This window comes from Gavialis gangeticus, unplaced genomic scaffold (genome assembly GCF_001723915.1).
Source record: "Gavialis gangeticus isolate Ggan-Ray unplaced genomic scaffold, GavGan_comp1, whole genome shotgun sequence".
NCBI lineage: Eukaryota > Metazoa > Chordata > Crocodylia > Gavialidae > Gavialis > Gavialis gangeticus.
In genome coordinates, this window is record NW_017729002.1 from 4,411,983 (window position 1) to 4,429,199 (window position 17,217).

Here is a 17,217-nt window from a genome sequence, read left to right on the forward strand (position 1 = left end):
GCTGCAACAGGGGCAGGCAGGGAGCAGAGGTGACAGGGAGATGGGCACAAGTAAGGGGAAACCTGCTTGACCTTTCTGTATTTCCTGCCTCCCCACTGTCTGCCCCCTTGCGGTGGTGGGAGAGATGAATTAAAGATGATGACCCTCCAATAATTAGAATCTATACATGGAAAATTATAACATTTATTAATTTTCCATGTATAGACTCTTATTACTGGGGGGTCTTTTTAAATTCAGGGTCAACTTAGATTTGAATAAATATGGTATTTTCTATTTTTAACCAATGACAGCCCAATGTAAAATATGTGAACAGTCCAAGAAAGTAAGCAAGAGAGAGAAGGAACCCAGGTTTCTGTTCTGGCTGATTTGTTTTAACTGCTAGGACAGGGGTTTTTGACCTTTTTTAGTAAGTGTATCCCTGGTGGCCAGACACGGAGCAAAGGTGTGGGGGAGGTGAGGGGTGCACAGCTGGACGCAGAATTGCTGCCCTCGCCCTCCCTCCCCTCTCCCTGGCCCCGCTTCTGGGAGGTGGAGGTGTGGGGTGGTGGGTGGCAGTGCTCCATCCCTGCCTGCCCACGCGTACCCCCTAGGGCTCTCCCAAATATCAACTCCTGTGCTAGGATATTAGGGAAAAGATAGTGTCAGTGGCACCATTGCCCCTCCCTCTTTATTAGTGAGCTGAATTCAGTGCTGTTGATGCGAGTTAGGTGTGCTTAGAGAAGTTCCAATAGACTGGGTCCTCTGGGACCTAAGCCATGCACTGTAAGTGCTCTTCCTTTATGTTATCCAGAAGTTTTGCATCTGGCACTATCCATTCATCTTTTACTGTAGGAAAAGCTCAGCAAGGGATGCCCTTATTGACTGCATGTTCTCCTTTGTAAAGGACAGAACAGCAACATTCCAAAGGGTGATTATACGTGAGAAGTAAATGAGAAAATTTGCTCTCCAAATGGCCTGATAGCTGATATTTGTATTGCAGGAGCTGCAGGTGCCAATATGGAGGCATCACTAGTTTTTTCTCCTGCATCTTTTATTCCACAATCCATAATGACAAACTTGACCATATACACTATGGGGCGGGCTATAAATCTGCTAGAGGTAAGTCTGGTTTTTCTCCCATTCAGGGGAAGCCTAGAGTATTGAAACAGAGATAAACCATTTCTACTTCCAAGTACCAATTTCTTAATCAAGCTTTGCTTTTTTCCTGAGGTTATTGAATATTTTATCCTTCTGGCACTTCATGCAGGGATAGGAAAAAAATCTTTTATTCTACAGGCTGATTTTGTACTGAAATTTATAACCATTTCCCCTGTATTAATGTGACATTCAACCTAAATGAACCCTGGTCCTCTTATGTACCTGGCTTATTAGATAAAAGTCTAAGGCCCATCCAGCTCCATTAAAGTCAATGGAAATCTTTCCACAACTATAGTGGAAGCAGGATTAGACTCCAGCATAATTAGTCTTTTAATTTAAGGGGAAGAACACTGTGCTTTTGTTGCTGAAGTCCCAGCATTAAGTCCATGCTGACATCTTGTGACGGATTTATTACAAAGGGGTGATGCTTAAGCAACATATTGTCTTTAAATTGTGCCCTCAGTTACTGGAGTTTCAGAGTTGTGTGTTAGGTTTGTAGAATATTTAGTGCCAATGAAGATGCATGTGAAGGAAACAATTCAGCTGAATTTTCAGATTTCAAGTTAAGTTGGCAACTGGAAACAAACTTGAAATTTATCTATAGCACAGAATAAAGGATGCATCATTTTATAATCAGGGCTACTAGTTGTCACTTACTAAATTGGAAGTAGCCAGTATTCACATTCCATGCTTTCAATGGATTACTATCATATTGAAAAAGGAATATTTCTTCAATATACTGCCTGATATAGTAAGGTAGTTGTATCATGGGAGTTAATACTGAGAAGTGTCTAACATTGGATACTACCCAAGTGAGACTTGAATTTGATGGACCACACTCTGACCTTGCATGGCTAATTCTTTGTTCCTATTAGAGCCTGAGTACTAAGTTTTGTGACTTTAGATCCAGGTTGTCAGTTAAATTTCTATTTCCTAAGTATGTGCATATTTGTAGCCATGTCTTTGTAGTGTTTTAAATGCAGCATGTGTTTCCCCAGCTTGGTGTACGGTTAGAGAATGCAGAAGATCTCATACAGATGATATTTGGCCAACAGTCTACTTCTTTCAGTGAATACTTGTTTTCAAATACTGACGAAAGAAACCCCAAATCAGAAATTCCTGTGGAAATAGCTAGAAAAGCGAAGCAGAAGAGATTGACTTCAAAGAAATACAGTGCTGGAGAACGTCTTGTGACTAAGGCTGGAAAATCCAAGTTAAGTAAAGCAAAGCAGAGTTGCCCAGGTGGAAAGTATAATAAGATGAGTGAATTAGTAAAAAAGGTAAGTGATTCTGCATCACCTACTAAAAGTCATGCAAGTCTAGACTTGTTTTGTCACCTAATCAAGCACTGCTGAGCACTTTGTGCAGACCCTGATTCTTATGCAAAAATGGTATAGAATTTTACTATTAGGCAGTGGTTAGCATATGCTCTGCACAGGTATTAATAACCACACAGGGTGCAAGGAAATAGAGAATCAGGCCCTCAATCTTTTTTGGAAGACTGTATGAATCAGAGCTTTGATTCTGAAGCAGACATATGTAACAAGTGGGTGTCCCAGGGCCGGTCAGATCATTGCCCGCCCACTTGTCTCTGGGAAAGCCACCCACCTACCTCTCCTGCCACACCTTAATGACAGTGATTGAAAGATGTCAATTAGGCAGGAGGCTGCCCATTTACCTGCCCTGATGCCAAAGGCCCATATACATGGCTCCAGATTCCCTTATACCATGTCCCATGCCTTGCAGATGACATCCATATTCCTCTAGTGCCTCACACTGTGGCCCGAGCTCCAGAACCTCACATGGGATTCTCACTCCCCTCTGGAGCTTGCAGTCACTGTGCCCTAACACTGGACTCTCCCTCAGTCCATTACTCAGGGCTCCCAGCCCCTACCCATTCAGGGCTGTAAGTCTCCTCTCAGTTCAGGGCTCCAAGCCCCATCCCCTGCCCTACATTGGGCTACAGTCCCCTTATCCCTTCACCCCCCAAGAGCTTCACGTATAGCTCCCCACAGGCTCAGGGCCCCACCCCCCTGGAGCCACATACTTGGCTCCTTAATGCAGCCTCAGATCTTGCAGTGAGTCTGGGTGCTGTCTTTGGCCCCTTTACCTGGCCAGGACCCTGCCTCAGAGCTTACAGTGAGTCTGGGCCCTTGCTTTGTTCTTCAGGGTGTGCTCCCCTAACCTTTCCCTTCCACAGGGTCACCTTCAAGGCAGCAGGGGCTGAGGCTTTCTGGCTCCCCATACTCATCCTTCACTGGGGAGCCCCCAGGTGTGGCATTTTCTGGAGGCTGCCCTGCCACTGGCAGTCCGACCACACCTCATCCTCCCCAGCAAAGTGTAGTTTTAGGTCATACCCCAGGACCAAGAGCCTCCAGCCATCCCTATAGCTCCTGCCCTTACCTCCAAGATGTCATGAGCAGCAGCTTCAGCTAGGCAGTGTTCTCTTAGTAGCTAGCAGCAGACTGCTGGCTTTGCTGCTCAGGGTCCTGCTCTTATAGTGAACAGCTGGGCCCTGTTCCTAACCAGGTAATTAGGTCTGTTTGAGAGAATAGCCAGCTGCAGGCTGCTTTGCTGCTGCCCACACCCCTAGAAGTAGCAGAGCACACCCTGTGCTCTGTTACATTATACATAACAGCAATAGCAGAAGTGCTTATGTTGTGGTCCTGTCAGATTCTAACAAATCTGCAGATTCTGCTAAATACTTGTCATTAACAATCTCAGACAAGACACAAGGAGAAGATGATGAAAAAGAATACAAGCTGTCTGTACTCTGGGCTTCCCTCCATGATATGAGTCATGATTTTGTTCTTATTGATTTCTTTGGGTGCCTATACATATGCATAGAGGCTGCTCAGATGCACTGTAATTACAGCGTGTTGGAGGAGACTCGATTAATCGAGTCTGCTGAAGCATGGTAATTACTGCACTCCAGCTGACTCCAGTGTCACATGCATCAGCATCCCCGCGCTGAAAAATGGTGGCAGGGGTGCTTTAACTGAAGCTCTTTCAGGGAGCTTTAAAGTGCCCCATCACCATTTTTCAGTGCAGGGGCACTGATACATGTGACGCTCCAGGCACTTTCTCGGAGCCACTCTAATTAAAAGCACACCCCTGCCCCTCCTGGAGCACATGTATAAATGCCTTATTTGTCCACTGACTTCAGTTAGGACATGAGCAGGCCCTTAATATTGAGTTTATGAGACGTGCCCTGGTGCTTTTCATTATGCCTGTGGTTGTGTGCGCTCTCTGAGCTGCAGTGGCATCTCTTTTCTTCACTGACCAATGAACTGAAGACATTTGCAGCAAGTTGTCTTCCAGGCAAAATTGGCCAGTAGGTTGGAAGACTGGCTGAAAGCACTGATGTACAGTTTTATTTCAAGTTCCCCTTTCCAAGGGGAAGTGACTTAGAATGAGTTCGTAAAACAGGTGTGGTATAACACCTTGATAGACAGCACAGAATATGGTTATATGTTAATCTGCATCATAGTCTATAGCAGGCAGTGTTCATTAAGAAACTTAACACCTATTGGAAGGCTTGGTGTGGATATAGTGGTAAAGTCATTGTTTTTTATTAACATATTGACTGTGTTTTATTTAATACAGACTTAGGTCAAACATTCATTTATTCAAGTACTTAATTTTCAGTATGAACCAGTGCTACTAAAATTGATGGTGACTGCCACATGTTTAAGATTTAGTGTGCATGTGAATGTTTGCATGACAGAGGCCTTTCTTTCCACTGCCAAGGATTACAAATTGAAATCTGTAAGAACCTGCAGCAACCACAAGGTAAAGGAAGCAAAAGGCTAAAAGAAATTTTAAAACAAAGCAATAAACAACCTCCCATTCCCAAAAACATAATTCACAAAAATTTCAGGACATTGAACAGTTGTTGAAAAATTTCAAATTTTGACAAAACACAGGAGAAACAATGTTAAACAAATCAGTTTAATCAGTTCTATTAGAAATACTGTACTATACATGAACATCTTCAGAGTGTTGAGGAGAAACATCAAACAGATTTTTATAGCAGTAAGGAACCATATTCCCCAAGTAGATTGACACTGAGCATTTTCTTAGTACGTTTATCTGGGGGAAATGGCTATGTTTTGGGGACAGGAGTATGCTGAAATTGATATGGTAATAAGCAAAGACTAGCAAGTTGGAGTGGCAAATAGTGCTACCATGGAACGTGAGCTTTATTCACAGTGGAAATAATAATAAAAAAAAAAAATATTCCAGCAGGGCTTGGGGTCTGTGTTGTCCCAAATTTTCCAGCTCCCCATGGCATTGTTTGTAGCTGATTCAGTGAGCCTCAGTGTTTTAGGAGAGGAGTCCCGTTCCTCCATTATTTTAGTCATTTTCAGTTGGAAACGAATGAAACTTGCTCCTGGCTGGAAGCAGATGGTCAGTATGTGAGTTGGAGCCAATGTGATGCCATACAGGATGCTGCATGCCTGCTAACCAGGGTGTGATGGAGGCTTAGAACCTTTATGGAGGGATAAGATGCAATCTTCCTACCTCCATATGCCTCTGATTAATAATATGAACTGTACTGCAAATGTGTTCGATGTGGGTTTAAAAGGTGTTTGGTATAAATATCTCCTCCTTCTAAGCATCTTTGTACCACTCCATGTCAGTTCACTGATAGGCTGGGACGAAAGAAGGAGTTGAAATGTGAACTGAGCATAAAGATCTTTGGAAATGAACTCAGCTTTTTGGACTGTGAAGATATAAGAAAGAAAGTGAAGCATTATTCCCTGAACCTGGCGGAACTAGCTGTCAAGCTTCTAAAGGTAAAAGGGACTATTTTACCATTTGAAAGTGGGTGCTTTGAGCTGTGAGGATCACAGCCTATTATTCTTTTATATCAAACCAACAGAGCATTTTTCAGAAACCCTAGGACTTAGGAAATATATATGATTTAAACTAGGTAGGACACATTATGCTTTGAATAGCAGCAAACAGGACTACGTCAGGGCTCCCATGAACAGAATTTGTCCTAGTCTTAATTATTCTTATCTTGGTCTCCTGGTATGAAATAGTTCATTTTCAGAGCAAAATAACACATAGTTTTTAAACTGGCACAGGATGTGGTCTAGCTGTATTGGTGCCTTTTCTAGAGATGGGCTTGCTTCTCCACTTCCAAATTCAGCTCGGTGAAAAAGCCCTGTCAAGGAAAGGGAATGCTCTGGAAAATCTACACTGAATGGTTTGATCCCAAGCCTAAGTCTGGAAAAATTCTTGTAGGCTGACTTCCTGGTAGCAATTCTATGTTGTTTTATTTACCATAGGGTCAAGAGATCCAGTTTAATAAAAGACTGAGTTTGGCCACTGAAGAACTGCTCTTCCCAGCAATTTCAGGTTTTCCAGTTCAGTTGGTTTTAAATGCCTCTGCAGCAATCAATGTAAAAATCAAAGGGGATGTGGATTTCAAGCACCGATCAAATTTTTTCATTAATGGATATATCAAGCCAAGGTATACTTTGGTTAATAGAGACCAGATCTGTTTAATTCAGGTACATTGTTACATATGTTTCTTACTTCCACACATTTCTGACAGCAAGGAGATATGGGGATGTTTTAGGTACAAATTCCATATGGAGCAGCAGAGTTGATCACTTAGGAAATCCTTGGGGATTTCCTTCCATGATCACTGTTGTGCTATATGTTGCTATAGTCTCTTTCCTGACTGTTTGATTTTAAAACCTCTCTTGCTGCCTCTTTGTCAACCATGTTCTTTAGTCATCCTAGCTAGAATATTTGTAAGGCACTTCCTACAGGCTTGCAGGTGAGTGATCTCATGAGTTGTTTTTTCTGTTGTAGATAACTTTCCTTTGGATTTTATAAGGCTGTTCATTCTCTGTGGAGTGGAGCCACAGGGCAGCCCTGGCATTGGCTCCGGGTAGCCGCAGTGAGAAGGGCCTGGCATCAGTGAGGGAAAGTGGCCAGGTCCTGCTTTTTCCCTGGCCCCAGCAGCAGCTTCTGCTCAGCTATCACCACCACTGCTCATCATGGCTGGGTGGGTATGGAGTGGCACTGCAGGGACCCTGACGCCCTGTGTGGGGTGGGCCAGGGCTGTGTGTTCAGCCTGGGGCACAGACCTTGCAGGCACAGGTCCCAGCTGGGCTCTATGGGGCCAGGGCTGGTAGTGGTGGCAACAGCTGGAAGGAGCTGCCACCACCATGGCTGCCAGAAAATGGAGTTCAGCCGCAGAAGTGTCCCAGCTCTTCTGTGCACCTGGGGGCAGCGGGACACGCCACAGGCCATATGGTGCCTGGGCCAGACGGGACCAAGGGACCTATTTGTGGGCTGGACAGAGTTCTTCTGTAGGCTGCATCTGGCCCACGGGTCTTATTTTGTCCACCCCTGCTCTAAATGGTGTTGGAGAATGGGGTCTCCAGTCTCAAGGGCTAAGGATGGAAATTCAAAAAGACTGAGCCTGAATTGATTCAATCGTTGCAGGTTAGTCTAACCTGCCTAGATTGAATCAGTTTGCCAACTGCACAGACATTCTGTCAGGACTGAGGAAATGCTGGCACATGGCTGCAATGGCTCAGGCCAGGAGCCGGGGGGGCACTAGAGCATCCCACGGCTGCATGGAAGCTGTGCTGGGAGGCATGGCCAGTCCCAGCAGTAGCTCCAAATGAGCTGTCCAGAGAGGGCTTTAATTCCCCCCTTCCTGTTCCACTGGCCAGGGTCTGCTTGGTGCTTCCCCCTCATAGCTGCAGTGGCAGGGCAGGGGACATAGCAAAATGCTGGCTGGCATGGCTCCTGAGGTGGGGGGGGCAGGAAGGGGGGTTATTCCTCCTTCCACCCCCTCTGACCCTGGGAGACTGCAGCACAGTCTGCTTGCCCTGACTGCCACTGCCACCACTTATTCCACTCTGCCAGATGCCAAAGGGAGGGGGGAATTATTGCCCTGCCCCTGGAGCAGCAGTGTGAGCCTCTTTCTGGTCAGAGGGCGCAAGTGGGGGTCAGAGCTGTCACAGACTGCATGGGGTAGGTGGTGGTACTGGAGTTCAGAGGGAGCTATCACCCCCCACCCCCAGCACTACCGCTACTGTTTGTCACCGCCCCCCCCGCCCCAGCACAGCACCACCGCTTGTCTGTGGCAGCTTTCCCTGTGGCCACTTTCCCTGCCCTGCCCTCCAGGAGCGGGGATGTGGACAGAGCCCAGCCAGGAGGGCCCCTTGGGGGGGGGCAAGAAGGGGGGTTATTTTGCTGTTCCTCCAGCATCCAAGGCTTATCTTCCTGCTTGCTCCCTGTGAGCAGCAGCAGTCAGGGCTGACAGACCCCACTGCAGTCCCCTGGGGGCAGAGAGGGGAATAACCCCACACCTGGCCTCCTGCCTAAGGGGGCCCTGCTGGCCAGGCTCTGGCTGTGCCCCTGCCCCTGGAGCAGTAAAGGGGGAGCAACCATGATGGGGGCAAGAGCCCCTGTTACAGTGTCCTGGAGCATGGGCCTGTTCCCAGTGAGGGAGGCATGCTGTAGGTGGGGGTGGGGAAGGGAAAGCCGCTGGAGACAAGCGGTGGCAGTGCTAGGGAAGTTTGGGTGGTGATGACCCCCTCCAAACCCTGGCACCACCACTTACCCCGTGCTGTCCGTGGCAGTGTTTGACCCACTGGGGTTGAGGGGAGGGGCCAGCTCTGCGGGACTGGAGTAGAGAGCCCAGCCCAGCGAGCATGCTGGGATGCTGGGGGACTCTGGTTTAAGTTAAACTTGGAAGGAGTCTGGGACAGACATAGCATAAACCGGTTTGAGCTCAATCAGTTAAGTCTGATACTACATTCAGCCAGGTTCATCTCAAAGTGGTTTTGGCCAGTTTGAAACTGCTTGTTATGCACTGAACTTCTGTTCTGTTACAGGTTGAAACTGGTTTCTGATCACTTAAACTGGTTTACGTGTAATGTCTGTCCCTAGCCAAGGGGACTGTAGTATAGGGCATAGTTTATGTATTTTTTAATTGTATGAGACTTTTCCATTAGAATAATTAAACCAAAAATATTCCTTCTCTCTGTTTTTCCTGCCACCCTATTAACTGAGGAGAGAAGGTCTAATTTGAATCCAAGTTGTACACCTCTGGTATTTGTCTTGCATTTTCACATAATCCATCCATTATTCAACAGTTCTTCCAAAGCAGCTGCCTGAAAACAGATGTTGGTACAAATATTTTTTCTTTGCACTGTTTTTTGTTTGTTTGTTTGTTTGTTTTGTTTTTTGTCTTGGATTTTTTGTGCGTGCTGGATGTAGATCTCTAGCAAGTCTACAAAATCCTTCCGCTAGAAATAAAATGTGGTAAACGCAAGTATTTCATCCTTCTTCTGAAACTATTCAGTAAAACTGCATGCTGACTTATTCCTGAATGTTGGTACATATCACATTATGTTTTGCAAAATTTTAAAGATATTTTGCAAACATTTGAAAACAGAACTATTAGTTTGATGTTTAACTGGTGTTAGTGGAAATACATGCTGCCCTGTATATTCTTACCTGACTCCGTCCTAGACATAGAAAGTTGTTTTTGACTTGTTTCCTTTACCTTTGCTATATTGTATACAGAGAACTTTTTACCCTAGATAACTGAGTCCAGTCATTTTGCTTTCTCTCAAGACCTGCTAGTGAAGTGCAGATTTGTGTCCAGCTACTATTTCAGCTTGTACAGATAGCTGTGCCTCATACTAAAACTGTATGTTCATATGTTTGGAATATTTTCAGTTGCTTAATAGGACAGAACATCCACTCTGATTTTAAAGTTAGCAGTAAAAAGCATGTGGCATCGAAAAGGATATATTTGTTACAGGGAAGAAGAAGCCTGTCCTTTTAGATAATGATCTTGGCAACAAAAACGGTATTTTTCAAAGGAAACTGTGGTTTGTTGTTTGTTTGTTCTTTTTTGGCATCCTTCGGCAGTGCATTTATCCAGATTTCTACCCAAATGGGAACTGTGGGGATTCTGGGAAAAACTGGCTTGGCCTGGGTAACTGGCATTAAGACATCAACAAGCCTGGATGGAGGAATCCAGGTAAAAAAAGGACAAGAACTTAAAGCATTTTTGAATACCCCTGAAGAATCCATGGAAATAATTGATTTCAGGTAAGACCAAATGAGTACATCTTCCAGAAAACACTAACAGTGATCCCATTGCAGAATCAGAATTTAGCTAGAAGGGTTGTAAGCAGTGCAATAGCTTACATTTGAATTCAGTTTTCTCTTATAGATACTATGAATATACTTTAGCAGTAAGCAGACAGTTGCAGTCTAACTTAGATGGCAGTAGAAAGCTGCCAGCCAAAAATAAAAGCAGCTGGAATTACACAGGTATGATTATATTGCTTCACTAGAAATTTGTCCATGTTACTATCAGAATGTAATACTAGCTTGATGACTTTCCTGTACAGGATTTTTTAGAGTTATGACAGTAATGAACTGCTGCTATCCCCCAAAATATTTTTCCTCTTTCTTTCTTATTATTTTCCCTGACAACAATGCTCTGTTTTCTCTGAAGCTTTAACATTCAAGGAGTCTGTGCATCAGGGAATTATGCCAGTGCAGCAAAAACAGATTTATTCCTGCAGATTTAAAAAAACTTTAAGTATCAAAATAAGTAGCATCATTTGATAGACCATAATTATCTGAGTTGTGCCTGTACTATTCTAGTAAGTGTCTGCTTATATTCCTGAATATATTGGGTAAAGGATGCTTCATGAAATGCTGCCTCAACAAATTCCAGATGTTAAACAGATAAAGTGTTTGTGCTAATGAAAGCTGGGCTATTTAGTTTGTATATCCGGCCTTTTTTTGTTTTCTTCCAACCTTCAGATTTGATAGTCCAGTGGAAAATTCTTTGATCAGAAACATATCTGGATGTGATGTCATATTATAAGCCACATGCTCTGGCCACTTGGAAGTTATGGCAGATTTATGAAAGGTTTACAGCATACGGATTGTTGCTTTTGTATCTGTGTCTTGCTTTTGTACCCTTTGCTATACTCTATGACATGCAGGCAGACCAGTTGTGAGCTACAAGGTGGTAGAATTAGCATTTAAAATACTCTCTCCTTTTAAGACCATGAGCAGGTTACTGGTTTAATTTTGTTTCTGAAAGCTAAGATGGATGACATTTCATTGATCTTTGAAAGATTGAGGGCCAAAATCAAGCAATTTTCTCTCTTTATTCTACCAATTAAATAAGTTAGAGGCTGTGTTGTGTTATATACTTCAAGTTTATTGGCCTGTATTTTGCACCCAATGCATTTTCTGCATTTATTAAGTCTTGTTTGCCACTCTTGTTATGACTTATAGCTTTGGATTTAACTGTGGTTGGGATTTAGATATTTTTTTGATAATAGCTTGGAAGTAATTTTTCTTCCTATAGGTGCATAGGTCCACATCATGGACCTAGCACTGCACGTTAAGTAAACTGGCTGCATTGTCTGGAGGTCTGTAGAGAATAGTAAGGTTTATTGGAAGATTGCATGGTCTTTTGTGGGGGAGGCCAGTTCCTGAACACCTGCCTAGGCCAAATTTGATATCCCCTGTCTCGTTTCACTCATCCTTTCCTATCCTGTGTGGGGAAGCTACATCAGTTCTATTTTCACCCTCATGAGAGCAATAAGGAAAGGAAAAAGGAAGGTTCTGGTGCTTTTTCTGCTAAAGAAGAAAAATTAGGAAGCTCTAGTTCAGATCCTATGGTTTAGAGGCCAATCTGTAGCTTGTCTGCAAGCTAATTTTCAGTGTAGTGCAAAAATAATGAACATTAAAGGAGGACAGCTAGTGCCAAATACACATAACCTTTCCTTCCCTCAGCACCTAGTATTTACATCTTGGAATAAACTTCAGCAATCTTACTTAAATAAGATCTTAAATAATTACTGTACAATAGAATTCAATTGATGTCATGTGCAGGGATCCAGGTTTTTCATTCACCATGGAAAAATGCGGTAAAACCCAGATTTTCTCCTTTTAAGGAGAAAAACATGGGAAATGATGGGTTTCTCCTTGGAGGTTGGCAGAGTCCCAGCCTGCAAGGGGCTGATGGGAGCAGGAGTAGGGCGTTCAGACAGGGGGTGCCGTCAGCACATACACATGCACATAGCAGCCAGGCAGCCTGGAGAGCAGCTCCCACAGGTAAGTTGTGGGGAGGCCCCCATAGTGAGGGAGGGAGGGAGTTGGGCAGGGGTGGGGCTACCGCCCAGCTTGGGCAATGCCTGGGGCCAGAACACGTGGCTGCAGGGCCCAGACAGGGAGTGGGACAGGGCTGTGAGTGGCTCATGGGCGGGGGAAGGGGGAGACCTGGCTCCTCGCTGCTGCATGCACTCTGGGGGGGGGCGTGCGAGGCATGTACCCCCCCAAATCTGTGCATAGAGCAGGTATGGGCTGCCCACTGCAGGTTTGGGGTTCCCCACCTTGCTGCCCTCCTGCCAGGGCCTCTGCAACCCCTGGGTCAATTCCCAAGCCCCTGGGGTGATTCCCCAGCTGTCTGATCATTCCCCCAGCTCTTCCCAGGGGGCACGGGCCCCTGGATCTCTGTGCTGGGTTTCAGCAACCTGCACCAGCAGCCTGCTGAAACCCCACAAGCAGATCAGGGGCCTGTGCCGCCCAGGAAGAGCTGGGGGAAGCAATCAGAGAGCTGGGGAATTGAACCAGTAGCTAGATGTCAATACCAGAGCAGTCCCCGTCCCCTCCGTTGTCCCTCCCTCTCCTGAGTTTATGTTTAGCTGCAAGCCAACCTGCTTTGAAACTCCAAAAATTTCGAAAGTTTCAAATGTTTCAAATGCCCTCATTTTGTTTCGAAGCTATTTCGAAGCCTTTTGTTTCATTTCGATTTCACTGTTTTGAGCTCAGAACGAGTCAAAATAGCTTTGAAATGAAACACCTGTCGAAATTTCACACAGCCCTTCTGGCAGGGCAAGGAAGCTGCAGGTGCAGAGTGAGGGGCATCAATGGGGTGAGGGGGGCTGTGGGTGGGGAGTGATGGATTTCGGGGGTTTTAATCAGAGAATCCACAAATTTGTTTTTATCAGAGAATTTTTTATTTTTAAACAGAGAATATCAGGATCCCTGGTCATGCATCATGATGGTTTCAACTTTATAAACCCTTTCATCCAAACCAGAGCCTGTATTCCCTGTCATGTTACAAAAAATCATTCTGGTCTCATGGCAAGAACCAAAATTACATTTAAAAAAAAGCATGGAGGTTCAGAAATGAATGGAGTTACTTTGAATTAGGGTGAACTAGTTGCAGTTTTATCTAGTTCTCAGCATTGTCCCCTCTACTTTTCCCCATGCATAGAATTCTCCTTTGTGGATTTGCATTCTCCCTGGTTTTGAATGGGAAACTTGCTGTGCGGATTGAGAGTAAGACCAAGTGGATGGAAACTCTACATAGCACCACTTGTCTTCAAGTCAGTCAGCAAATAGAAGCAAGAAACCCTGCTCTTCTTGTCAGTGCATGGTTTAGGCCAGAATTATTGTTGTCAGTTGTGAATTTACTGCTTTTAAATTCCCCAGTTCAGTTTACATTTTTTTCTTTATTATTATATATTTCTCTCCTTTTTGCTTGTGACAGCAGCCGCCTTCTCTACAGGTAATGCACTTTCTCTCCTCTCCTGAAGTCAGTAGTGTTGCACAGAGGTGTAGCGGGGCAACTCTGTGCCTGAGGCAGGCACAAACGCTCGGGGCAGCACAGGCTGCACCCCTGCTGATTGCATTGGGACAATGAATTGTTGTTGCAGTGGTGGCTATTTTTGCACACTCCTACAAAGGCAGTGACCGGGATGCTGTCCTGGTCACCCCCTCTTCAGTTACACTACTAGAGTTGCACTGAAATGAGTCCTGAGAGCACTGGGCCCTCTGTGTGGGGTCTACATCTAAATTAGAGTAAGGATTGTTCTGCATCTCTTACAGGCAAATTTAGACTGCTAATACACAGCTTATGCACCAGTTAAGTCCCTTTCAAGACTTATTTTGACTGCGTAAGCAACATAAAGCTTTTGTGTTGGTCTTCTGCAAAATAACTTGCTGCTTTTCTGAATACAAATACCTTTTTGATCCCAGAAGAACTTGAGCTTTTTTATATTTTACACCTAGGAGAAAATTACACTGAATTAAAGACAAGCCAATACTTCTTTGTGTAAAATTTACAGCTGTGATAAGATAAAGGTCTATATGCATTTCTTTATTATAGCTCTAAAATTTACCTCACAACAGCTGATGGAATGGAAAATATTGATGGTTTCCAAGACCGTGTAGAAAGCAAATCCTGCACTAGTGAGGAAGGTAGGTCTGTTTGTATAGCATTTGTCATTTTTTCATTAAATTAACGTGTAGGGAAATCTGCACCAGAGCCTACAGCAAAAGTTTTATGCAACAGAGAATTCCTTTCTCATCACATTACTTCAAAATAGGCTACCGGCTTGCAATGTTTATCTGATAGCTGGTATGTTTTCTTTGTTCGTTCTCTTCTAACTGAATGCAATGCTGTTGTGTTCCTCCAGTATCCAAGATTATTGGCTGGCAATTGTGTTCTGAAATGTTTTACCCTGACTCAACCAGTAGTTTGCCTTTCCCACTTTCTGGGCCCATGAAAGCATCTGTAACATTAACAAAGCAAGATAGAGGTCTCCAGCAGTACCTGATGGAAGCAGCTTATAATTATGTTTCTCAGGTACAGTTACACCATCATTTATGCTGTATATGGTAAATGAGTTAATTTCCTTAGACCAGTGATTCTCAACCAGGGTGCCTCAACCCTGGGGTGCCTTGATCCTTACTGGGATGCCATGGGGTATTGCATAATGTTAGAACTGTAAGGTATGCAAACAAAGTAATCCCAGAGATTTTCAAATAGCAGTCCATAGTGTTAAAAATTTCTGACCTGTTGTAGTCTTTCTAAGCACTTTGCAGCATAAGAATTGCTCTATTATTTTTCTGTAGTAAAAAATGCAGTGAAAATGAAGAGCTGACATTTTCTGAGGGACGTCTTGGGCACTTTTACATGTGCTTCAGGGGTGGTGGGTGGGGGGGGGAATGGCGGCGCTTTAGTTAGAGTGACTCTGAGAGCTGCTCTAATTAAAGTGCTGCAACATCTCGTGTATCAGCATCCCTACATTTCAAAATGGCAGCAAGGGCGCTTGAACTAAGGCTCATTCAACAACCTTTAGTTCGAGCACCCCTGCCACCATTTTGAAGCATGGGGGAACTGATACATGAGATGCAGAGCCTGGCTGAAGCACAGTAATGACCATGTTCCAGCAGACTCAATTAATTGAGTCTGCTCCAATGCACTGTAATTACAGTGCATCAGAGCAGCCTCCGCACTCATGTATAGGCATCCCTTGAGTCTCAAAAGGTTGAGAATCATTGCTTTACTTTGTAGTATATAACAGTGTTAAAGTATGTTGTATGTCCAGTTTGTTATCAGCCTTGAGCAGTAGTTCTCAATCGTAAGCTATTTCATCGCTGAAGTTTGTGACCCAAACTCTGGTCAACCCTACTTCTGGACCAAGCCCATCCAGAACAATTGAATATATGCAGGTCTCATGTTCCCCAGAAAGGTCACAAACTCCAATTTGGGGACCACTGATCTAGGAATTCAGGCCTCTTTAGAAAAGAAAAAGTGGTGTGGAAAACTATTTGTGGTGGCTAAATATTAGTATACTTATTTAAAAGGCAGGGCACAGAAAGGTTAAGTAGTAGTCACAGTCTCCTTGTGTGGCCTGGGCAAGAGCTTGGAGTAGAACCCAGAATGGCTGAACTGGTGCCTTGACTGGGCATGGTGCCTCTCACTGATACCTGATCTATACTTTCACAGTGTAAAACAGATTTATAACTAAATCTCATTAAATTAGTAGTAACCCTTAACTTTTACCAGATTGATACTTGCTAAAGAAAGCCAACCAAAGCTAAATTCATTTTAAGTAGGAGTTAACTAGACTCAAATGAATATACCTTAGGGGTATGCACCCGCTGAGCTAAATTATTTTTAACTTGATTTAGCCTTTTTGCATGTACAAGGCCTAAAATGAAGGTTTATTGCCCTGTGGGAGAGATGACAAAGATTTCTCTTTTTTCCAAGGACAGTTTTTTAGCTCCTATTTTGAAATGCAAGGTTATCAACAGGGATCTTGGTTTTCTCTGTTTAAAAATCCTAAATTCTCTGAGTAAAACCCCCCAAATCCATGTTTTCTGTGATTAAAATCAAACACCACTATATATGTAGGTATCAGTTGAACACAATGTTTTATTGATATATTTACAATTTTAAAGCAATTTGGAAGCCTAGCAGTGACTCAATCATTATAATAAAATGAATTCTAAATACCTATATGTTTTGGTGTTTGATTTTGTTTTTTCAATCATGAAAAATCAGAGCTCCCCCTTTCCCCTTCACTCAACAACATTGAGAGGGTCCAGAGGAGGGCCACCCGCATGATCCAGGGACAACAGGGCAGACCCTATAGTGAGAGACTGCGGGACCTGAACCTGTTCAGCCTTCACAAGAGAAGGCTGAGGGGGGACTTGGTGACCATCTATAAACTCACTAGGGGGGACCAGAAGGGTTTGGGGGAGACCTTGTTTCCCCTAGTGCCCCCTGGCATAACAAGGAATAATGGCCACAAGTTGTTGGAGAGTAGGTTTAGATTAGACTGTAAGAACTACCTCACTGTTAGGGCGGCTAGGAGCTGGAACCAACTTCCAAGGGAAGTGGTGCTGGCTCCTACCCTGGGGGTCTTTAAGAGGAGGCTTGATGCCTACCTGGCTGGAATCATTTGAGCCCAGTTTTTTCTCCTGCCCAGGCGGGGAGTCAGACTTGAAGATCTACAAGGTCCCTTCCGACCTTACTTTTATGATTCTATGATGCTATGACCAAGACATGTGGCTGTGGCTCCTACTGCTTTGTGGCACTGATATGCCAGTACCCTGCCCCTGCCCCTTCCCATGGCATTGCCTCTCACTCCCAACTCACAGCCTTCCCAGCCTTGCCAATGTCCCTCACTCCTAATCCGCAACCTCCTGGCCCTGCCAGTGGCCTTCACTCCTGACCCACTATCCCTTTCCCTCCCCATCCCAGTG

General features: G+C 44.3%; 1 protein-coding gene across 1 annotated transcript in view; it reads left to right on the top strand.

Annotated features, from left to right (window-relative positions):
* LOC109290675 (apolipophorins) overlaps positions 1 to 17,217 on the top strand; it is a 116,032-nt gene that overhangs the window by 77,166 nt on the left and 21,649 nt on the right. The window contains exons 15-21 of the mRNA XM_019507382.1: positions 980 to 1,098; positions 2,136 to 2,417; positions 5,781 to 5,936; positions 6,435 to 6,619; positions 10,054 to 10,236; positions 14,330 to 14,421; positions 14,640 to 14,809. Coding sequence (XP_019362927.1) covers positions 980 to 1,098; positions 2,136 to 2,417; positions 5,781 to 5,936; positions 6,435 to 6,619; positions 10,054 to 10,236; positions 14,330 to 14,421; positions 14,640 to 14,809 — 1,187 coding nt within the window. The remainder of the gene's footprint in view (positions 1 to 979; positions 1,099 to 2,135; positions 2,418 to 5,780; positions 5,937 to 6,434; positions 6,620 to 10,053; positions 10,237 to 14,329; positions 14,422 to 14,639; positions 14,810 to 17,217) is intronic.